This window comes from Aedes albopictus, chromosome 2 (genome assembly GCF_035046485.1).
Source record: "Aedes albopictus strain Foshan chromosome 2, AalbF5, whole genome shotgun sequence".
Classification (NCBI taxonomy): domain Eukaryota; kingdom Metazoa; phylum Arthropoda; class Insecta; order Diptera; family Culicidae; genus Aedes; species Aedes albopictus.
Window position 1 is genome coordinate 88,066,764 of NC_085137.1, and position 25,755 is coordinate 88,092,518.

A 25,755-nucleotide genomic window follows, 5' to 3' on the forward strand; every position below is an offset into this window, starting at 1 on the left:
TTTGAAAAATCATAACTCAAGAACGAAGCATCGTAGAAACAAAATATTTTTAGGAAATGAAAGCAAATTTTCTCAGGAATCAAAAAAAATATAAAAAGGAAAAAAGTTTTTCAGAAAATTTTTCACCCTAGAGAAATTTCATAAAAAAAAGCCGGGAAAACAATGCCCAAACTCGCTGGAAATTTTCAAAACATTTTTTTTTTTTGAGAAAGTTGTTTAAGCTTTGATGGCTGAAATTTTTGGAATGCACTTGTTTTTCGTTCTTGAGTTATGGCCAATTATGTGAAAAATAACCATATAATATATGCGTACATGGTTAATTTTCACATAATTGACCATAACTCAAGAAAGAATAAAAAAAGTCCATTCCAAAAATGCCAGCGCTCAAAGCTTATAAAATACCTTCTCAAAAATATTTTTTTGAAAATTTTCCGCGAGTTTGGGAATAGTTTTTCCGGCTTTTCTTTTTGAATTTTCTCAACGGTGGAAAATTTTGTGGAAAACTTTTTTCAGTTCATATTTTTTTTTTTGATTCCTGAGAAAATTTGCTTTCATTTCCTAAAAAAAACTTTGTTTCTATGATATTTCGTTCTTGAGTTATGATTTTTCAAAGTAAGTAGTGTCAGGGGAAAACAAAGAATTTCCATCTGAGTTTTCCGGGAAAATAGGCGACCCTGAATTTTTGTCATATTTTTTTGTTCATATATTCATGAGCCCAGCCTGTGGAAAAATTTTCATGAAAATCTGGGACCCTTCGGGCCAATCCCGTACGGTAAAAAAAATGCCCATTGGTGTGGATGGTTGATGCGACGCATTTATCGCTGTCATCGTTGCAAAAATACGTCGCTGAAAAAAGTCACGTCGGTCTGGGGGAGCCTTAAATTGCAAATAAAAAAAAAACAATCCGAAGAGATGCTCAATTATTGTGCCGAATAAATTCCCATACGAAGTGTCTGACACATTTCCATGGGAATTACTAAACGAATTTCAAAAATATTGCCTCAAATATTGCAACAGAAATTTTTCATGGAGTTTCCAAGGGAGTTGCCGAAGAAATTTCGTAGTGGAATGCCGTAGATACATTCACATAAACTGACGGAGTAGTTTACAAACTTCAGGAAGAAAAAAATAGGAACTTACGAAAGAAATCCTCAAATAAATTTCCGTTAAAACTTCTAAACAAGTTGTGAAAATAATTACCGAATGAATTTTTAAAATAACTGGCAAGGAATTTCCAAACTAATTTTAGAATAAAATTCTTAAGAAATTTATGAAGTAGTTTCTTTAAATATCAAATCAATTCGCAAAGGAATTGACGAAGCATTTTCTAAACGAATTGTCGATGGAGCTGCCGATGCAAATTGCAAAAAAAAATCCCAAAAAATCTGCTGAAAAAGATTTCAGGAACTGCCAAGGAAATTTCCGGACGAATTTCTGAAGCGTTTGTCAGATTATTTTAGCAAATACGTTTTTAAATGAATTTCCGCTTAGATGGAAATAAAATTTTCAAAGAAAATTTCCGGAGACATTCCCACACTAATTGCTGAGAAATTTTCGAATGAATTAATGATGGAGTTTCCAAAAGAGTTGCCGAAGAAATTTTCAAATGAAATGCCGTGGAAATTTTCAAATAAATTACCGAAAGGGTTGATAGACGAGTTGCCGAAAGAAATCAGAAGGAAATTTCAGGATTCCATTCTCAAAGGGATTGCTAAAGGAATGTCCTATGGCATTTCTGATGCCATTGTCGTGAATTCCCATTGCCGTTCCGATGTCATTGCCGAATTTTCAAAGAAATATTCAATGAAACGCCAATGAAATTGCGGAAGGAATTTCTTGAATTGTCAAAGATGTGTTGAAGAAGTTTCCAATGTAATAATCGAAGAAGTTTCCTAAGGATTCGGCAGAAAACTTCCTTTTGAAATTCCTGAGTAAAATTTTAAAACTGTAACAAATGAACTGCCTAAGGAATTTCCAAAGGAATTGTCGGAAGGTATTAAAAGAAATTACCACATAAATTAACAGTGGAATTGATAAATGCATTTCCAAATATATTGACAAAAAAGTTCACAAAGTCATTTCCATACTAATTTTAAAAGAGATTAACGCGGAAATTGTCGATTATTTTTTAGTAAAAATAAGTGGCTAAGAAACTTAAAAAAATGCCGATGAAATTTTCAGGGAATTTCCGAAAAAACTCCCTTTAAAATTGCTGCAACAGTTTCTAAAGGATTTCCCAAAGTTGTTTTCAAAGGAATTGCCGAAGATGTTCTCAATGCAATTGTCAAAACAAAAATAATCAAAAGAACTGCCTATAACATGTATAAATATGCTGGAAGAACTGCCAGAATAATTGACAAGGAATTCACAAAGAAGTTGTCTAAATTTCTTATAGAAATTACATAAATAATTCATAATCATAAAATTGTAAACGTAAATTTCAAAGTAAAAAACGAGAAAAATGATCAAATTATCAAAAGAATTACCGGAGGAATCCCGAAGAAATTAGGCAATTTTAAATTTGATTCTAATCTACATTTACATTGCCGATTTAATTTTCATAAACCAAGTCTGAGAAAATTATTCTATATCTAAAATAAATTTCCAAAGGGATTTCTACAGACCCTGCCTCTTCAGTTACTGAAGGAATCAATCAGCTGGTGAATGAATTAAAAAAAAAATGAGTCGAACAAATGACTTATTGAACTTTCAATACGCGTTTACTACCGTGTGCAGCATCCCATGTCACTAGAGATACCCATAGAACAAGGGACAACTATGCTACACACGGTTCAATAGTATTGGGTGATGTACTTATAAGCCTTTGGTTAAAAAAAATACAGATTTTGTAGTTCTTAAGGTCAATTATTCAATTAGGTCTTAAGGTCAATTAGAAGGTCACAATTCTTTTGGAAAATTATTCTTACATACGCATTAGCCTGGAACACGGTTATATGGGAAATAATAAAAATAGAAAATAATCCGTTCCTGTTTACTTTTTGAGTTTCTTTTAGGTCCCATATCAACTGTGCAAAATTTCAAAATATTTTTTTTAAGTTATTAAGCCACACGCGATCGATAAAATTATGAGATTCTATTATAATAGATTATTTATAATTATTAATAAATAATTATTTATTGCTATTCCTTACATGTTAAACAGCGTTGCCTTACAATTTGGTCACATGCGCCAGATTGCTTTGCGGTCTTCGAAAGGTTTGCTTTTTCTAAAATTTTCAACAGAAACCGTGCATCGATTTATTTTTAGGAGCTGAAGGGCAACCCTTTGGTGTTTTTCCCCATAGTAAATCAATGGAAAACATAGAACGGCTGGCGTTGATATATAGTTTCTCCGATAGAGCTGAAATTTTGGATGATTGTAGTGCGACCAAAATAGAACTCAAAAAGTGTACAGGAGGTGTGGAGCGGACCTGGTGCGATGGTTAAAGTTAATGACTATCACGCCGAGGAGCTGGGATCGAATCCCACTCCCGTTCTTCCTTCGGAAGCAAAGTAAAGCATGTGTCCCGAGATGAACTAGCCTAGGGCTAAAATTCTCGTTGATACAGATAAAAAAGTGTACAGGAGTGAAACTTTTTTTTTTTGTCCCAAGCTAATACAGAAAACTGTTTTTAAGCAATAAAACGAAGAGGAAGCTGCCATGGAAGTAGAGTTTAAAATGAAAATACACATATATTTTTTTTTTCAATAGTTTTCATCAAATATGTGACAAAGAGCACAAATGCTCCAACAAAAGGTTGCAGCACTCCATAACATCATTCCAGCTTCAAATCATGATGTTATAAATTAAAGGATTCCGAAATTCATTATTTGACTTCTATTATAAGGAAATGCAGTACAGACAACCCGATCAGAAAGGCATAACAAAAATGTAACAAAATTATATCAACGGTTGATAGATATATCACCGTTTGTTATATTTAGATATATTTGACAAAAATGATTTGAAACCCTGATTTAATTATATCAGAATTATAACAAGGTTAGTTATAATACTATTAAACTTATTTGGATCATCTTTATATGAACATTATAACAAACTCAGTTATTCCAGACCCGTGCAAAAAAAAAGAATCAGGTGTATTACATACTTTCAAAGATGATGGAAGGCCGTTGAAAAATAAGGCTTACATCAATGGTCCTGAAACCAATCCTTGTGGCACTCGCGATAGAATACCAATCGGACTTCAATGATTTCCTTTAACTTCCACAATTTGAAAGCGGTTATTTAAATAGGATTTACTCAGTGAAACAGAATCCCAACTGAAATCAAATAAGTGTGATAATCTGTGCAGTAGTTCAAAATGAGAAACTCTGTTAAAAGCTTTTCAAAAACCAATCAATAGCAGAAGGCTATTTTTTTTACCAAAATGTTGATGGACATCGTCATGCATTTTGAGCAAATTTCGAAGCAGATACCGAATAGGTGCTTTCGACTGGTGGGGGAATTTCTTGTTTAACTGCTGAAAATAAAAACATTATTTGAGATCGCGAGGCAAAGCGAACGAAGAATTGCTTTAGTATGTTAATTGTTGTGTTGTATCATGTAAGGTTAAATATGTGCTTTAAACACTTAGTTTTTATTTCACAAATCTGACAATCTCCAGAAATGCACACCAACGCTACGAAACGGTGACATTTCCAATCACAAGACTACCGTCGTGCGGGGCTACTTTTGAAACACGGGGCTACTTTGGACACTTTTGAATATGGATTTTTTGAATTTGAAATATGGTTCAAATCTGTTTGATGTCTTTGGGACTATTATGACGCAATATTTTCCCCTTCATTTGGATGAAATTGTTTTTCAAACAAACCCTTTATTGCTTGTCAGGAGGCGCAAAAACATCGAATGAATCATAAAAATATACATAACGTATCAGAACATTTGCTCTGTAAGCATTGTTTCTACAGTTCATAAATTTCAGAGGGTTGCTCAATTCGTGCAAAAAGTATCGACGTAGCATATACAACCGAATATTTGTATCGATACACATTATAAATGACCGTTTAACCTAAATAAAGGATTGATGGCCCCCAGACAGCCTTTAATTCTATATTAAAATATCGCGCTGCTCATAATACCAAAGGTAGCACAGAACCACCTAAAAACGCATATATTTATTGAAATCATGTATGATATAGTATACAACAGTACTGGTACAAAGTAGTATTTTAAATAAACCTTGAATTTTAACTGCATTTTTGTTTTAATTATAAATGTCCAAAGTAGTCCCCCTTTGGTTCTATATGAGATGTCTCCGATTGGTGTATGGGCAACTTTTTTGTTTATTGATGGATTTAGTTCAAATTTTGCATGCATCCTACATACATACTCACAATTATTATGTGTAAAAATTGTGGAAATACATTCACTACTCTGGCAGTTATAATGTCATAAAGTTGAAAAACCATTAAAAATGGTATAAAGAAGCCCCGCACGACGGTACTGAATACACAGCGCAACATTTTTTTTTGTCTCAAGAGCAAACTTATGTGTCTCCGAAGGATTTTGGGCCGCTGAATCCGAATCCGGGCTCAGATTTGCTCTAACACGTCACAATTTTGAGCTATACCTCAATTTATAGGGTAAAATATGCGATTTTGGGCTTTTTTGACTGAAAGCCATTAAGCAAGGAAATAATTTTTTTAAGCAATCAAAAGGGTAATTTGTCAATTAACATCTAAATTAATTACTCATGCAAAATATTTCGTTTTACCTAATCAAATTAGATAGATTGAGGCATTTTATGTTAGTATGAAAACTTGCATGCAACTTTTGGAGGGTGACTTGTATGGGAAACATCGTAACTAACATAAATCGCTTATAAATATCAAATTCGATTTGGTAAAACGAAATATTTTGCATGAGTCGTTAATTTAGATGTTAATTGACCAATTAACCTTTTGATTGCTTAAAAAAAATATTTCCTTGCTTAATGGCTTGCAGTCAAAAAAGCCCAAAATCGCATATTTTGCCCTATAAATTGAGGTATAGCTCAAAAATGTGACGTGTTAGAGCAAATCTGAGCCCGGATTCGGATTCAGCGGTCCAAAATCCTTCGGAGACACATAAGTTTGCTCTTGAGACAGACAAAAAGTTAATTTTTGTTACGCTGTGATATCTTTGCCATAAGCAGGAACTTCCTTGATGGTGAGGAACATTAGATAATTATTTAATAACTCATGTCAAAATGTTCTAATTTAATTACTCGCTTGCACCAACAGAAGGTGAAATACCACTATTTTCACTGTTTAACAGCCATTAACTATCTCTACAACTTTGATTACGATACGACACCTATTTCTGGTCTGAATCATGAGATAAAGCCAAAATGCTGAGCAAATTCTTGAGTTACAATTATAACTTAATTATATCCACTTTTGTTATTATATCCTAAGATGACGTCATTGCGATCAATTGTATCAAGAACACTTTTATGTGACGTCATATTTTCTCTCCCATGTACGTTGGACAAATGAGTCTATTTATAGACCAGCCGTCAAAACGAAGAACGACTTGATCATATACCACCCTGCACTTCTAGTGATGAAATAGCCTCATTGATAAAGGCGCCGAATTTCAGATGGAGGCTGGCGTCCTTGGTTCGATTCCCGTCTGGGTGAGGGTTTTTTACATACTACGTGGGGCAAGTTTTTTATACAAAAAAAACTTTTCACTAAAAATAAATAACACGCTAAATAAAAATTACCCAAAAAATGAGTTAAAATTTACCCAACTCAATTTTTACCCAACATATTTATATCTGATTTATAACAAAATGTGTTATAATATTTTGATCATTCCAATATTTATTATATCTCACGATGTTATAAATTTGTTAAAATTGTATCAACACCTGTTATAATTATGTTATGGCTAGAGCAAGTTTAGTTATATTTTTTGTTATTTTAACACCTAACCGGCGAATTTTATAACTCATTTTGTTATGAAAAATCTTTGAAATAAATAACTCAATCGGTTATAATTTTGTTACGCCTTTCTGATCGGGAAGAGGAAGACATGGTAACATGTTGATGTTCATGGAAACTCATGGATGGCACATAGGTGCTATAGATAGTATAGTAATCCGTTTTCTCTACTATTGATACTGCCGTTCACCGCATAACCATGTACAAAGGGATTCTCATGCAATATGAGACAATTATGCGTAGATCGGCAATATAGTACCATGGCACATAAACTTCTCTTTATTTGCACTAAATTAGAAAAGGTGAAAACATTCAAATGCACTCAAAATACTTTCGGTATTGAAAAAACGAATCGACATTACAAATGAAAACGCGTCTTAATAATAAACTCATTCCAAATGACTTTTCCAACAAACATTCACGGAAAACTGCGGGAAGCCTTTTCCCATTAAGTACTGGGCTTGAAAGCGTTCCGTAATAAAATTCCGCACAAAAGACCGCTTCGGGACCCCTTTGTCATAATAAGCGATGAATTGTGTTCGACGGCAGCGTGTCCACAATCGGCGACTGTTGCTACAAGGAAGGGCTACTTTCCATTTGACGGAAGTACGGTCCCTTGTTGTCGTTCGTTTCCGTGCCGTTCCATTGATGGCTCATCACCGATTGTGCACTTAGAGGTACTGCCCTCAAACGTCAAAAGAATTCCCGAAATGACCAAAATATCCTGATTTGGATAGAAGAATGGGGAGGTTCAGCACTGTACCGTGATTGAAGTATTTTATGTCGGGTCCACAAAAAAAGGAAAGGTTCAGCAAATAAAAAGTAACTGAACCGGGTGCGTTTCCGGGGTTTAACTGACAGAAACCGAATCAATTTCGTTACTTTTTTTGCCATGTGTTCGTTGTGGCCGTGCGGCCTCTGATTTATTTTTTGCGATGGATGGAAGGCTCAGCTTGAAGCGTATTTTTTCGGATTCTGTCCAAGGTAAATATTGACGAATTTTGTTTGTTTCGGAGGGTTTCATGACTTCAATTCAATTTGCGTTACGGTTTTCCAAGAATTGAAGAAACTGCTTTTGATTTTTTTTATTGAACAAATAAGGCATATCCATTATGATCACACGGCCTAATAATACAAGCAACTGCTGATCACATGATACATACAATGCTAAAATGCTCTACTATAAAAAAAAACTCCCAGTTCGTAGCTGTGAAAGTACTCATAGGAACTCTGGGAAGACTCTGAGATATTCCTGGGTGGAACTGAAAAAAAATTGCATGGGAAGCTCCGGGAGAGAACCGTCGAAAAATGTAGGAAAAATCTTGAGAAAACCTCTGCAAAAAAATCTAGGAGATATTCTGGAAAATTTTGGCTATTCATGGGATAAACTTCTGCAGAAAAAATAGCCTTTGGAAAAATCTTGGGAAGACGTTCTAGAGAGATATCCTAGGAGAAGCTTCAGCAGAAATCTTGGAGTAATCTCGTGAGAACCATCTGAGAAAACTCCTGGAAGAAATTCCGGAAACTATTGGAACTACTGGAGAGACTCAAGTAGAAAGAAAAAAACATTGGAAAATACCAGTAAACTTCATATAAAAATCACGGAAGAAGCTCCTGTAAAAAAAATCCACGAGGAACTCTGGGAGAAATCCCTGGAAAACCTGTGGAACTAAATCTCTGGAACACCTCTAAAAGACATCTCGGTCAGAGTAGTCCTGAGATAAATCCCGAAAATAATCCTTGAGGGTTTACGGAAGGCATGTCACCAATGAAAAGAAATTTATGATGCATTCGCTCGCCCTTAAGGAGTATATACACTCCCGATCAAAAGTTTGGGGTCACCCCCTCAAAAACATGTCATTTTTTAGGCCCATATCTCCGCCAATTTGCGTTTAATTTCAAAACCCTTGGTTTCATTCAAAAGATAATAAGTCAAAGAAACTTTGAACATGAATTAAAAGAAACTTTTTCAAAAAATTTTGTAACCCAAAGTTGCCAAATTTTCTAAAAAATGAATATAAACTTACGGCAGTGTCGCTGGAAATTGGGTCGGCCAAATTTTAAGATGAGAGCGGTAATATGACCCATTTTCTATTAGCTTTCAACTGCTTTTTACAGAACTTAGCTAAAAAATCTAGAAAAAAAGTTATTAAGTAAGTTAACTCTTCATGTCATCGACCAAAAGTTTGGGGTCACCCCTCAATATGATGTATCAGCCAAAAGTTTGAGGTCTCTTTCGTAAAATATGGAAAAGTGATTTGGTAATACCTTCGTCATCTATAGTTCAATTTTAATTCTTTTTGGCTCATTTCAAGGATAATTAAATAAATTTACGATTGATGTCTTTAACTTAAAGTATTTAACGATTTTTGTATATAAAAATGTTATGTAAAATTAACACATTTCACCACACTTCAAAAAGTTAGGCAACTTTACGTTAAGTTTTAGTATGTAAATTTCAACAAATATGTGTGGTTCAATGTCTATGCAGTAAGTATCATTTATTTTGTTTCAAATAAGCCAAGAAGATTTGAATGAAAGATGACAAAGATATCAACAAATCACTTTTCCATGTTTTACGATAGTGACCCCAAACTTTTGGCTGATACATCATATTGAGGGGTGACCCCAAACTTTTGGTCGATGACATCAAGGATTAATTTACTTAATAACTTTTTTTCTAGATTTTTTTGCTAAGTTCTGTAAAAAGCAGTTGAAAGCTAATAGAAAATGGGTTATATTACCGCTCTCATCTTAAAATTTGGTTGACCCAATTTCCAGCGACACTGCCGTAAGTTTAAATTCATTTTTTAGAAAATTTGGCAAATTTGGGTTAAGTTTACATACAAATTTTTTTGAAAAAGTTTCTTTTAAATCATGCTCAAAGTTTCTTTGACTTATTATCTTTTAAATGAGACCTTGGGTTTTGAAATCGGACCCAAATTGGCAAAGATATGGGCCTAAAAAAATTACATGTTTTTGAGAGGGTGACCCCAAATTTTTGATCGGGAGTGTATGAATGTATGCAATATAAAATACTCTTCAGCATCATTTAAGCAGACGTCAAACGCTGTTTCATGTTGCATATAATAAAACGAAGTTTTTTCATAAAGCTGGCAACACCGCCAAACTGCGAATAAAAATCTGAATAAATAATTCATTACAATTTGGATGGTGTCCATGTTCATTGTAGTTTGAACTTACGTAACACAATATCAGCAAGTCATATAGATTTACCTTGAGTATTTGTCTTTGTAAAATTTGGTTCTTAAAAATAATCTCTGCAACTGGCAACACTGCATAATGTTTAACATCGATCAACACGATTTTGAGATAATATATCAAATTTGGTTGTTCAGTTAAGATTATGTAGTGGCCATCCATAAACCACGTGGTCATTATGAGTGGGAGGGGGGGGGGGGGGGGTTTCAGGCAAAGACCACCGTCCATACAAATTTAAATTTTTTTGTATGAACGAAAGACCACGCGGGAAAGGGGGGGGGTGGTGTTCGGAATCTCCCAAAAAATGACCACGTGGTTTATGGACAGCCCCCAAGAGGTATCTTTGGCATCATTTTAAAAATACATAAATTTTTGACGTCATTTTATAACACATATTTTTTGTAGTAGCTGGCAACACTGGTCATGTAGATTCAAATATAGCTCAATATCGCAGATCCGGCTTGAGATAGGCAATTCGAATGTTCGCTAATGTTATAGTGCATCTCAAGTGCAGTTCATTGTTACACATTGCAACACAAAAATATATTATTGCTGGCAACACTGATCATACATATTCAAATATAACTCAATATCTCTGATATGGTGTGAGATAGACAATTCGAATGTTCGACAATGTTATAGTACACCTCAAGTGTAGTTCATTGTTACACAAGCAGATGTGGTTTTTGATATAGTGAAATTCAAACTGCTCTTACTTTGAAAGTACTCAACAAAAATGGCTGAAATTTTCACTGTAAACAGTTTAACACAACAATTTTACACTGTCAAAGTTTTATAAAAATCGGGTCAGTGTTACCAGTTCTACAGTCAAAATATTGCACGCGGAACTAAAAATGGTCAAAAAGTACACAGCGTAACAAAAAATTACTTTTAGTATGTCTCAAGAGCAAACTTATGTGTCTCCGACAGATTTTGGGCCGCTGAATCCGAATCCAGGCTCAGATTTGCTCCTGCACGTTGCAATGTTGAGCTATACCTCAATTTATAGGGCAAAATATGCGATTTTGGGCTTTTTTGAATGCATACCATTGGGTATGGAAATATTTTTTTTAAGCAATCAAAGGGTAAATTGGTCAATTAACATCAAAATTAACGACTCATGCAAAATATTTCATTTTACCAAATCAAATTTGATGGATTTAAGCATTTTATGTTAGTAAGTAAATTTGCATGCAACTTTTATAGGGTGACTTGTATGGGAAATATTGTACCTAAGATAAATCACTTAAAACTATCAAATTTGCTAACTATATTCCACTAACACTCCGACATCTGCGTAATTTTGTGCAGACGCAGAGGTATATTCGGTCTGCTGTGGATACAAACGATTGCAATCATCACTGCTTTCCCCTTCCCCACATTGTCCTGCAACCTGACGTGGCAGGCACCATTGTTGCCTAAAATAGAAGATCGAGTGTTGGTGATCTTCTATTTTTAAGCTACAATGGCGTCTGCCACGTCAGGTTGCTGGTCAATGTGGGGAAGGGGAAGGAAGTGATGATTGCAATCGTTTGTATGTATCCAAAGTAAACCGAATATAGGCGTCTGCACAAATTTTTCGCGAATGTCGGAGTGTTGGTGGGATATAGTTGGCAGTAGGTTCACACATTGGTGTTTGGATGCCAGGCGTAAGGTGAATGCTTGGTGTGTTTATTTTACACTGAAGATGCCTGCTAGTTCCCGGCAGATATATCATTGGTTCTTTGTGTAGTTGGTCTGACGATACTGAAGTAGCATAAGATTTATACCAAAAATCAGCTCAGATTTTATTTGGAAGGTAACCCCAAACTTTTGCACGGTGACTTGCAACCCTAATTGGATAATTTGAATTATATTATGATTTTTTCCGCTGAAATCTAATGAATGGCTCTCAAAGAGGATAGAGATCTAATGCAACTTTCATTTCTAAATTTGGTCGACCCAATTTTTCATACAGATTTAAGAAAAACATGTAAGTTTAGGTAAACTTTTAATACTAAAAATTTCATATGAAATTTGTGATTACTACATACAAATAATATCTAACTTTTTATCTTTCGATGAAGCCTAAGAACGAGTGGATTAAATGAAAGATGACTGAGATATGATCGAAAAACATTTCTATGTTTTTGAGGGGGTGACTCCAAACTTTTGCACGGGAGTGTATATTCTTATACACAAAAACGGGGGGTCGTAGTCTGAGTTTGGGCGTAAATTGGGGGAGCGCTATTCGAAAATTAGTGCGTAAACGTGTGGATTTTGGTTTGTGAAGTTCGAAATTACAAAGTTTTGAACCTGTGGTAAATTACTTTAGTTTGAGTTATCAAATGTTACAATTAATAATTAAGCAGCTTTGCAAAGTTAAGCGGTTCCCAACCTACGGTCATGGGCTAAGCAAATTACTGTAGAACCGTAAGTGTAACGACGAAAAAAAAGAAGGTTTTCGGATAATACGCCTCCGGGAGCACTTACTAAAATATAGCTCAGTGGTTCCCAATATTGCATCACAGGGATTTTTCAATCACCAAAAGTGCACCGTAGTGCAAATGTTTTTCGAATTGTTCATCTTCAATATAGATACATTGGATCAATGGTTTGCAATCCGTGGTCACGAGCAGAGCCAGATTAGAGGGGGGTGGGGGACAGGCGGGTCATGGTCAATTGAAAATCATTCCTACATAAATTTTAAAATTATGGTGTGGTCAATCTGTAAATGTGTTCACCATACACTGATAAGTCAAAATTTATAAACATTTGCTATTTTCAATCAGTTGATTTACCAGTGTCCTATTTATGGAAGAATAAAAATACGTTCGAGAACCAACAATTAATCATATTTGATCAAATAAAACTGGTGAAAGAATCCTTTTCGATAAATATGGATAACACAAACATTATTTTCAAGGCAATTTGACATCACTCGGATGTATCGCTGTGTTTTCAAATAAAATAATTTCTAATAGCTTTTCCTGGTAATTGAAAAACAGCTGTTGATCTTGAACTACTTATATAGCGGTGTCACTTGTCCGCTATAACTCAGCCAAAATAGGACACCCTTCCCAAATAGTCCTACATCCTATGGTTTCATTCAGGTAAGAAAAGAACTAAGGGATGGAAAAGTTCAATATCGCTTTTCAAAGATTGACATTTTCCAAAAATAGAAACGTTTCGTGGAGGCGTTTCTGAAAATAATATGAATTTTTAACAGCATCCTTGAACTACTTGAGGCTATTTCTCATCGAATTTCTGGGAATAGTTGAGGCCAATAAATCATCAGTTTATCTACTCAAGTTCACAAAACAATCAATGACAATGATTTCACTGTTATCCAGATGATGCATATAGTACAGTACTACAGTGATCATTTTTAATAAAATTGGTTGAGTTTTGAGCGAAAAAACTGCTTTTTAGATTTTAAAAAGCAATGGTGTTTTATTTCCACTTCCAAAATTTCAAATTTTCCTTAAATGTGAGAAACTATAAGACTAGAAAAGTCTTCATAATTTTCTTTAGGAATCGTGAATTTCACCAAAAAATAACCCTCAAGATGCTTCCTTACCAATACCATAGTTTTTTTTTTATTTGCCTGAAAATTCTCCATATTCTTTTTTTTTTTGAAAACTCCATGAAAAAATCCACTCAAGAATTTGGAACCAAATTTGAACTTCTCAAACGAATTTGGTAAAAAATATTCTCGATTGCCAAAAAAGTGAAAATTCTCTCATTCATTGTAGGAATCTTTCTAACATTTCCAGAATAACAATAAAAAATTGTTCACTTTGAAATCGAAGTTAACACTAACTTTGAATTTCTGTCTAACTTTTTGTTTCTTAGTATATTTTGACTCAGACTTTTTTCCAAGATTTCAACTTATTTGTTGATATTATAGATGGATTTTGATCATTGAAAACCGCCCTTTTCATAGTATTTTCGCCCCCCAATTTTCATTTTTGTAGTTTTCGTCGCCTTGGACTAGATTTTCGTCCACCAGGGGGCGATTTCGCCCACTTTGGGAATCACTGCTATAGGGTATTTACCACGAGTTCCAAAAGCTTTTTCACTATATATATTTTCTGTATCGTTTTCATTGTGCTCTATTTATTTTCTCAGGTTCAAATTATTCCACAGTATGAATACTTCTTTTCGAGATTTTTCCATTCTAAATTTATCAGCAAAAATATGTTCTTTTGAAGGGGTTCCTCACAACATTGTGGCCCCGGGCTTTCACATTTGTAAATCCAGCACTGCACTATGGGGAATTCCCATACAAGCAGGCGGACTAAAATATGTTCGTCATATTTTCGAGGATTTGTTAGTATTCTGTAGTTGGTTCGGCCAAAATATATTGTTAATGAACATTTTTAAACATCACGATCAAGTTTTGAAAAGGGCGTGTTTTCAATATGGTCAAATAATTGATGATACATAAAAAAATTGGATTTGTTTTATTTTTTGTTTAATTTTTATTTTGTTTTCTGTGCTTAGAGTGATCAAATTTATTGTGTATTTACTTTCAAAAATTATTTCCAAGGGAATTTGCCTAGAATGTTTGAGAATCGTCGTTTAATCTCAAGGGGTGCGCCCGGGCGGTCCGGTGCGTAAAAAACGCTGAATCTCCCAAGACCGCAATTTACAGCAGCATTTCGCATAGAAAATCGTTAGTATAGACCTAAAACTTGACCATAAACTGACTTTGGGCCTGTGAATGTTTGGAAAAAAAAAGATACCGTTTAACAAAATTTGAATCTCATGCCTTTTTCAACTTCTTCTTCTTTAACCTGTTTTTCTTACAATTGTTCAACTATTTCACAAAACCACCTGTTTGTTGGAAAGCTTGCTTCATTACCTTACCAATGATGTATTGAAACCAATAGATAATGATCATATTAAATAGAAAATATCGTTTTTATATTATGTGCTGTTTTTTGCGAAAATTACATTTTTTAGCTTTATTTAACTTTGATACTAAATATGTTTGTAACTACATCAGCTAGAAACTTGAAATTCTACATTTCTCTTAGTTTATAATGTTTATTATTGATGGAAAATTTCAGAACAAGCATTGGTGAAAGTCACTTTTCTGATTTTTGCCCGCCTGATATCCTTTAGTGCACTGGTCACGAGCCACGCAAAATTCACCAGAACCATATATTTGAGGATGAAATGAAAATGTTTTTTTTTTCAACTCTGCTCCTCACGAAGCAATGTTTTCAAAATATCTGTGTTGCAAAGCTCAGTGGTTGTCAATCAGGGGTCATGGTGCGTGAATTCTTATACTGGCAACCACTGAATGGGTGGTAGTGGTACTGGAAACCATATGCGTGGTAGTGGCGCTTGAGATGTACAATACGACAAACATTTTCACTTTGCCCTCGCACTCTGGATTCTTGAGAAATGAGTGCGGCCCGTGATTCCATATTGGGAACTACTGAGCTTTGCAACTCCAAATATTTCTAATAAGTGATCCTTGAGTCGCAGAATCTGTAAAACATTTGCACCTCATCCTAGGACTTGCGGTTCTTGTGTAACTAGCATGTTCCGTGACCCCAGCTTGGGAATCATTTTCTTAACGCACTTTAGATTCTAGAGACTGAACGAAACTTAACACTAGACATGGGACACACGGACACCTATTATATCACATTTAAGTTGTTCCGAATTACCTAGAATCATGTGTGTAAACAGAGCGCATTTAGTCCCCCCCCCCCTAACTGTAATGTCGTGCGCGCCGTCTGTAATGCATGACAAGCGAGCACAACATTGCAGCCGGGAAGGCGGAAGGCTTGGGGGGGGGGGGGTGGAGTAAATGCGCTCTATATACGCTCATGCCTAGAATCCCATTTAAGCCCAAGGAGCGCTATTTGATTTAAATTTAAAATAAAATGAGCGTAAATTTGGGTCAAATTCAGTATTAACTTTCCAAGTCGTGACCTTTCCCTATCTAAAACTAACATAAATCTCTGTTGCATGATTACGTTTGAGAGAATTATTGTATCGCATTCTAGTTACTTCATGTTTGATTTCCACCGAACGGTCAAATGATTTGTCAAAGTCCAATTGCGACAGCGGATGACTGTTTTCTCAGTACCCATGTCAATGTAGATAATTCCCCACGCGCCATACACATATTAAATCAATTCCAGGTCTTCCACCTGTGACCCCTTCATCAATTCATCGAAATCACGGTACCGGGACAAACAGTTCACCAAGATTTAGGAAAACTAACGGTAGATAGCATTTCTGGGAAGGACCTCCCTTCATATTAAGCTTACGTACAAGTGGGACTATGAGATTTTCTTTACCTTTCACAGTGATCCTGGTGTAATAGAAATCAGAAGGAAAAGAGAGTTCAAAGCGAATGTCGACGACGATAAACCGGCTGGCGAAAGACGAAAGTGGGCGTGTGTGAAAATTTCTTGCTGAATTTAATACCCTTGTTGTTTTGGAGAATTCCCGTTTTCGTAAGAAGATGAGAAAGAATTTCCTCTGCTTACACAATTCCGGAGGTGGGATGAAATATTCAACAGGTGTTTTGCGTGGCAGCTTCATTTGCTACCCACCTCCAACATTTAGATTTGCTTGTTGTTGGTCGTTGGGGAATGTGTAGGATTTTAAGGGGGCTGCAACTTGACCCAAGCAACTCGTGCGTATAGGAAAATTTTAAATTTTAATTATTTCAGATGAAACAGTCAGAATCATGGATAAATCTTCAATAATTGGCGAAATTGATAAAAAAAATCGCAAAAATCATAACTTTCTAAATATTTTGGGTATTTCTTTGAAATATCTGGTTTTGATACCCATGGAGGCGCATGGTTCTTCATTGTTCTAAACTACATTGTGTATCTGTCTAAACTAGTGAAACTCTTACAATTATTCATAGTATAATGTTATCATCCTGAATTCGCAACAACTCCTGCGGAATCGTTTGGCGAAAATCATTTCTCAAACAGAAGGAGCTTTTCCTAATGACATTTTTTTCATTCTCTCCCATTCCAGCATTTTCTATACCAACCAACCTCTGGCATCAACTGAACCACAAACAACCCCGGATGGATTCGTTGAAAACCGGAGGCAAGTATGCACAACAACCCGGGAAAGCACATCCTAGGAACTTGGGAACCGAAGCACACCAGCACCTGCACCAGCATCAGCAGCAGCAGCAGCAGCAGCATCAAATGCGGCAAAAGCAGTAAGACGTAAAGCCGAAACCGAAGCGCGACGATTGTGGAAGCTGAAATTGGAAGTGTTTTGACCCGTGTGGAAATTGCTGGAGATTGGAACAAAGGCACCGAGAAAAAACGGAAAACTCTTCACAAGAAGAAAGGACGCCCCCGTGGGAAAGCTGAGCGCCCCGTTGTTGGTGTGTTGTGAGATTGTAGGTGTCGTCCGTTTGGTTGGTTTGACGTGGGAGCCCCACAGCGAGGAATTATTTTACCGCGATGCCAACGACCACGGCGAAAAACGAAACGGCGAATGAACAGCAGCACAGCGATTGCGATAATGAGGAGGTGGGTTGTGTGTCTTTAAGTTTTGTTTTAATTTTTAAGGCAGGAGTTCTGGATCATCAAATCAAATGTGGGGTCGTTTCAAGGGTGGACTCGGTTACAGGATGTGGGCTTCGATTTTTGATATATCATAGTAGATCTTTATTGTTATAGAAATTCTCACCAAAAAAGATGAAAATTGTTAGTTTCATAACAATTTTTAAAATTATTTAACAGTATTTCCTAAAATTGTTTAGGAATAACTTCAATGAATCTTTTACTTTAAGTTTCCAACTGACATCAGAACTCAACTAATATATATTTTTATATTCAAGGTCAAATCTGTTATGGAAATTCCACAAAATTGGTATATGGCCATCTCCCCACCACCCTTCCGAAGATGATTCACCGAATACCACATTATTGTTAAAGGGCAGTTCGATTAACATTGGGAAACTGTTCCATCTGTTCAGTAGGATGCTTCCTATTTCATCCTATTCAAAACAAAGCATTGAATCGCTGTTTGGTTTGTTTCTGATTTTTGTATATTTGTTTTTGTTAGAAAAGAGCACGTACGATAATACAAAAAGAACGGAAACTATTGGTACCGTAATCGAATGAATTTTGGAAATATAGGATTCATAATGGCACCGTTATCCTACAAGGAATAGACAAAATGATCGGGACAGGCAAAAATTTCACTTTTCAAAAAATGGTGAAAGAGCTGTAACGTTTCGAAAAATGCATCGAAAAATCTGAATTTTTTACTGGAAGTTGATCAACTAGTTGTGTATCAATGGTCAAAATTTGGGAAAGATCGGGCTATTTTACATGAAGTTAGAAAGATTCTACCCAAGTAACACAATTTGTTATAATTCTGTATATAATACATGTTTCATACAAACGTCCATGTTTTGTTTCAAATATGGGAAACGTATTTTCATACACTTATATAACCGAAAAAGCGCAAAAAATGGCGGCTTATAAAACATCTTTGATGTTACTGAAGATGTTTTTCAATACATTATTATAACATAAAATTATGTATCGAATATGTTCTCAGCAACATCATAACAACTTACTTATTCCTGGCACGAAATTAATATTTATTAGCCACGCACAGCAAATAAATATGGCATCTATTATAAATGCAGTATTTAGTGATGGCTCAAAATAATTATCGGGTCTTACATTTCGTTTGTAATTTACCATCTCGATGTTTGGGCACTATGACTTAATTTCATGTGCCGTTCAAAATTTATGGTGAAATAAGCACTTTTTCTCGTCATAAATTCATTCGCTTTCCATCGGATTTGAAATAAGAAGGAAGTTTTTCGACATCTCTGTGGTTTGTAAGAAATTTTCAAACACATTTTCAGACATGCAACATGGTGGCTTCTTGTCAAAGTACCGTCAGAATGTTTTGGGATGTTATTTCAATTATGATGTATAAATGATGTTCTTTTAGACTGTAGAATTTGTCTTCGTTATCAATAAGGAAATTATATTATTTCATTACATGTGTAAAATATTCCAGATGGATAATTATTTGCAGAAATATCAGTAGATTAACAAACGGCTATATATAAAAATGGTAGTGTGAAACTTTTGAGCAGGCACTGTAATTGATCTGGCCTGATATACGGAAAAACTCAAAGTTCTAGAAATACGTTCAAATTACGACTATTATACATCTCAATAACATGTTTGTCGAATACCACTAGAATCGAATGAATTACATTGAAAAAACATCATAGCAACGTATTTTGAACATCTACTTCTCAATAGCATACGACGTTGTCATGTTTGGTTTTGGATGACCTGTTTTGAACATAGGTATAACAATAACAAAGTTTGAGTGCGTTTTCTAGAATGAATACCAATTAATTGTTTTAGTATGTTTCGCGGGATCAAAAATAGTGTAAAAACTGTGCTGCTAAGTGAGATTTAGCCGCCACGTAAGTACCCCCAGTGATTTTTAGGTGACGGGAGGTCTGCCATACAAATAAATTTGAATGGTGGCGCCCATCTTTCGAGCCATGGTGACTGTGGTCTGCTTGGTGGTCTGCGCCAAGTTTTCTAGAGGCTATTAACTCCTCCTCTCCTCTTCTTGGCGTAATGTCCTCACTGGGACAAAGCCTGCTTCTCAGCTTAGTGTTCAATGAGCACTTCCACAGTTTTTAACTGAGAGCTTCCTCTGCCAATGACCATATTGCATGTGTATATCGTGTGGCAGGCACGAAGATACTCTATGCCCAAGGAAGTCAAGGAAATTTCCTTTACGAAAAGATCCTGGACCGACCGGGAATCGAACCCGTCACCCCGTCAGCATGGCCATGCTGAATACCCGTGCGTTTACCGCTTCGGCTATATGGGCCCATATTAACATACCCATTTATAACCCCGTTTAGCATACTTCTAGCGGTATCAAACCGCAAAGCATTAAATTAAAGTTGCTATCGTATTCGGATTGCCTTGAATTTTTAAGTGAAGGAGATGTTTCTTAAATAGTGTTCAAGTCGTGAGAAGAGCTATCAAACTGATAATGTTGTACATTAACGTATTTAGTACGTGAAAACAACGTTTTAATAACATGTTTGTGCTCAAAGGTTATAACCAGGGACAATGGAAATTCGCGGCAAAATTTCTCAAATTTCGCGGCCCAACATTGCGAATTTCGCGATAATTTCGCGGCACCATATTTTTGATCGTATCGTTGAAGAAACCGCATGTTTTGCATGCATAATTATTAATTCACTTGGATTTTGTGGTGCGGAAACATAATTTACAGAAAAAAGTAAAAATATGATGAAAAGTCAGAAAAGAGGTAGATGTAAAATGCATTAAACATTCGTTTTTTTCCAAATTCGGAATCGTAAATTACTTTACACTGTTAAAAAATATCAGCTAATTTATATTTAAAAATTTTAAATTAGTGGAATTTTTAGGTTATTTTCCAAATTTTCTCAGATTTCGCGTCATTTCGCGGGATTTAATAAATTTCGCGACCATTGCCCAATTTCGCGGATTTCGCGGCTTCCGCGAAATCGCGAATTTCCATTGTCCCTAGTTATAACTATGTGCTACTGATGTTATACATATCATCTTCTATTGAAGCAAAACGATGACACAAATATCTTGTGTAACCAACGTTAAATTTACGTTATTTCAACTTGTAGTGAGGATGATTACATTTTTCAGTAACTTGTTATTGCCAAACACAGTTATAACATGATTTCAACATAATATGTGTACAAATACGATTATAGTACTATACTACAACGTCTTTTTTGAAGTTTATTCTCAAAGATGTTTTCTGTGTTACTTGGGTAGATAAAGTCATAATTATCTGATGCCCGAATTTGAACTGTTATATCTCCGGATTCAATAAACCGAATGGAATGAAGTTTTAAGCGTTTATGACTCACATAATGAGCTTTGAGAAAAGTTTGACTTAACTTGAAATTATTAATCAGAAAAAAAAAGTAACAGCGATTTCATTTATTTTATGATTTTTTAGTAAATTGGTCAATTTTAAAATGCTTCCCATTACTTTTTCAATTTATTGCTGGTGATTTTTTTTTACTTCCTGTCAAAACATATTCATATTGAAGTCAATGAGAGGGAATTCAAATAAACTATAATTACCATCTCGAATTTTGAAGCGATGTTGACATTTTCGACAATTTGGTGTTGTATCAGAAAAATAATCTAAACGCAATAATTTTCTACCGTGTTACCAATTTTAGATTATGTCAAAAGTTTTCGAAAGCTTATTATATAAGTGAAGAACGCTCAAAATTTCATTGCATTGGTTCATTGAATCCGGAGATATAACAGTTCAAAGTTGGCTATCGGATAATTATGACTTTTTTTTAAATCTTTTGAACTTCATGTAGCATAGCCCGATCTTTCCCAAATTTTGACCATTGATACAAAACTAATTGGTCAACTTCCAGTAAAAATTTTAGATTTTTTGATGCATTTTTCAAAAAGTTATAGTGTTTCTACCATTTTTTGAAAAGTGAAAATTTTGCCTGTCCCGATCATTTTGTCTATCCCCTGTATATCCAAATTTCAAGTATTTCAATATTGTTTTACCAAATAAAATGATAAAAGCTTTAAGTAAAATTGCACATATATAAAAAAAATGAATATTCCTCTCTCGACCAGTCGAAGGGTAGTAGGACAAAAAGCGTCATAATAGTTCATATACCTCGTAGACCAAACTTTAGCCGTCTCAGAATTCCCCTATTCCCCCTTCGTCGACTTTTGTTCACACAAAAGTTTTGATTCTGGTATGGCACGTAGACGTGGCCCCCACCCTCTAAAAAGTCTACGTTGTTTACGTTTCGAAATTTTGAACTATGCAGGATGACCTTTATTTTTGGGAAACATTTCAAAGTTTTCCGGTGGTAACTAAGAAACTTATGTTTGCGGAGGAAATTATATATGTATTGGAAACAGACCCGTGCACAGAAAAGGCGTCAAGGGAGGAGTTTTCCGCATTTCGGCAAAGGGTGGAGGGGCGCCAAGTGTTTGGAACATCGGCAATGAGAGGGGTTTAACCCCCAAAACCCCTCCCTTGTGCACGGGCTTGATTGGAAAATACGGTCTAATTCGCAAAAACAGGTGAAAATTTTTGAAACTTCAGCATTTCTTTACTGTACATATGCAGTGTTCCTTTTGCTCAATGTTAACCCTGCATGGGTAAAAATGATCAACATTAAAAAAGGCCAATCTGAATCGTTACTGAGTCATTCATATTTTAATCTTTCTGACTATGCTTAGCGGTAGGGTACCCGGGTAGACGAGAAAATCTAAATCATATCTCAAATCGAACACTTTTTGCTGTCATAGCTCGATGTGACTCACCAAAGTTATTCAAAAATCTAATGAATATCGCACAAATAGCTCAAAGTTATATGATATCAGTTTTTGTTCATGTCGAAATAGCTGAAAATTTCTACATAAGAACAAGTTTAGTTTCTGCACGAAATGGAACACATACATCCATAGAGATGGCTCAATGTTAGTGAAATGCAATGTGCCCCTTTCTGAGATGTGGAAACGAAGAACCGCATGCTCTTATTCCCATGTATATTTGATACTAACAACAGTGATGTTCCTTTTGATAATCATTTCCCGACTGGTTTTCGAAATAAGCCTGGGAGTGAACCTTGGCCCAATCTGAAAGGAGAATTCTGAATGCATGAATGTTGCTATTCGCGACCACACCCATCTTTACCGTAACTTAAGATATGGGGAAAAATGTTGATGTAGCACTTAATTCACAAGAGGAACTCCGACTTTACAAGTCCCCTCCTAAGAGGCGACATCATCATATGTAAGTACTGCGAAGTGGGAATTGGAAGAGAAATTGGGTCAAGCATTCGCTTGAAAAGCTGGTGATGGACCCATAGCATTGTTTGAAATTTTAACTTTTCAATGCCGAAAATCAAAAACTCTGATTAATCCACCTAGTGGTGATAGTGCCTTTCTCGTCAAATGTATACTCATCATCTTCCCGTCGGCGTAAGCCAAAGTGTCTCGAATCCTGATAAAACTTGGTTTCTAATCTAATCTTATCTAATCTAATACAGACGGGTTAGATTACGCCCAATTACTTATCTTGTCATTATTGAGGCTTGCAGGCTTGCAGCATATCGGAGATATGACACAAGCATCAAAGCGGCCAGGCCTACTGCGTTGTTGGATGTGTTGGATGGGTTCACAGAACTAGAATCGTTGGGGAAATTTTAAATTATTCAATAGTCAGGATATGGAAAACCGAAAAGCTACCGGAGTAGAGGGTCTTGCCCGGGATTTCCCGGGACAAAAATCCCGGGAAATCCCGGGATCTAAAAAATCCCGAATCCCGGGATATTTTTGCGGAATTCCCGGGATTTCCCAAAAATTCAGATAATGACAACTATTTGTTCTACTGAAGCATAACTATTCACTATAAATCATCTTAATCAATATTTCCATTTTGCCATTCGATTCTACATTATATGGCAGGACCAGAAGCCACAACTTTCTATGAAAATGGTTAAAATGTGGATTCAGTGGATTGATTTTAAGCTATGACCTTGTACATTCTCGTATGGTCATACTTCTGGCAGCATTTTATAAAGCAGAATTTGTTTAAATTTTTGTACAAAACATGTGGAAATTTTCAGATGAAACTTCTGTACCGAATTCTAAAAAATATTAAGGTTAAGAAGAAATACTTCAGATATTTCACCTAAGCATTCACCTAACAGTAATACATTTATTTTTTTGCTTGATCTTTTTTGCTCAGATCTTCGATGGATGTCCAACATATTTTTGGTGATATTTCGCTTACAGAAATTTCGATGTACACTAAGGTGGCCCACACTTATATGAAAAACAAAAATTTCGAAAAATGCCAAGTCTTACCTCCTAAATCAGTTGTTTTGAACTCCCAGAAGGTACGTTCAAAATTTGAGCAAAATCGGTTGAGCCGAAGGGGGCGCTCAAAACGCTTGAATTTTGTATGGGAAAACTTGGCCAAATGTATGCAGAAATTTTAAGTTTTCGAATTTTGCCGCTAGGTGGCGCTGTAAGCGTTCAATAATCAAACCCTTTGGTATTATTGTAGGTGACTATATGCCAAACAACCCTGTCGAAGACCGCAAAGTGATCCAACGTCTGTGAAAAAAGTTATACCCTAGGAAAAGTGAGGATAAACTTTATTGTTATTTTTCCAATACATGTAAAGGAATAATATCAATAATGAAATCTCAATACTTTGCCTCACTTTGCCTAGGGTATAACTTTTTTACAGCCGTCGAATCACTTTGCGGTCTTCGACAAAGTTCTCTGGCATACAGTCACCTACAATAATACCAAAGGGTTTGATTATTGAACGTTTACAGCGCCACCTAGCGGCAAAATTCGAAAACTTAAAATTTCTGCATACATTTGGCCAAGTTTTCCCATACAAACTTCAAGCGTTTTGAGCGCCCCCTTAGGCTCAACCGATTTTGCTCAAATTTTGAACGTACCTTCTGGGAGTCCAAAACAACTGATTAAGGAGGTAAGACTTGGTATTTTTCGAAATTTTTGTTTTTCATATAAGTGTGGGCCACCCTAATGTACACGTTCACAGAATGTTCGGTTGCTTGTAGTTCAGGAAAATATTTAGGTAATCGATTCCTGACGAAACCTACCATGTTACCTCTGTAATATTTTTGCGATGGAATTCTTTCAGACATTTTCTTCTGAAGTATAGGTAAAATTTCATACAAACCTAGCGAAAAAAATGTGGACAACAATAAATAAAGTTGAAACTTTAAGGTCAGACTTGTTAGAATCCCAAAATGGCCGTCACAATGTCCGACTTTGGTACATACTGACGATTTCGAGGGCACAAATCTCTTCGTAAACAAAACCAGCGCACCTAATCTTCCTATTTTAAGCTAATTACGAGTGAGCAAGAACAGAATAAAGAAATGTACTGTTGTGTGAAGCGTACTTCTTGAGATTTGTGCGTTTGAAGTTCTAATGCTCTGTTGAAGCAGGATTTCAAGACGTTTGTCCTTAAAGCATTTTAAGATAATCTTTGAATTCATTTCCAGCAAAAAAAATCTCCATGTTTAGATTTTCTGCAAAATTTATTTCTGAGATTTGTGTTAACAAAACAGAGCGATATGTTTTAAATAGCCGGGCTGAAAACATAGCCAGCAGTAGGAACAGGTATTATTTGGGCTGTGATTCTTTCATCATCCCAGAGTATAAAATATCATCTTACATAGCATTCCGCCCTTAGAAATTTTCAAATCACTCTTTCAACTTTTACCACTCAAACTTTTTCAGAGAAATTATCGAATTTGCTCCCAGAAATAGCATAAAAAGACCTCAATCATATTTTTTCAGGAATGTAAATATTTTTAGAAATGAGAAATGAAAATGAAAACCCGACGAGTTGAACACTTTAAATAGTTGCTGAAATTTGATTAAAACTGGTTTAGGATTCATTCCATTACTTTTTGTATCCGTTATGGGAAATTTCGATTTTCCCGGGATCCCGGGAAATCCCGGGATTTTAAAAATAAAAATCCCGAAT

At 35.4% G+C, this 25,755-nt stretch overlaps 1 protein-coding gene across 2 annotated transcripts in view; it reads left to right on the forward strand.

The window, feature by feature from the left end:
• Positions 1–25,755, forward strand: part of LOC109427662 (uncharacterized) — a 402,590-nt gene that overhangs the window by 353,345 nt on the left and 23,490 nt on the right. For both annotated transcript variants that reach the window (XM_062850046.1, XM_062850047.1), the window contains one exon: positions 17,176–17,687. In XM_062850046.1, coding sequence (XP_062706030.1) covers positions 17,619–17,687 — 69 coding nt within the window. In that variant the 5' untranslated portion in view covers positions 17,176–17,618. The remainder of the gene's footprint in view (positions 1–17,175; positions 17,688–25,755) is intronic.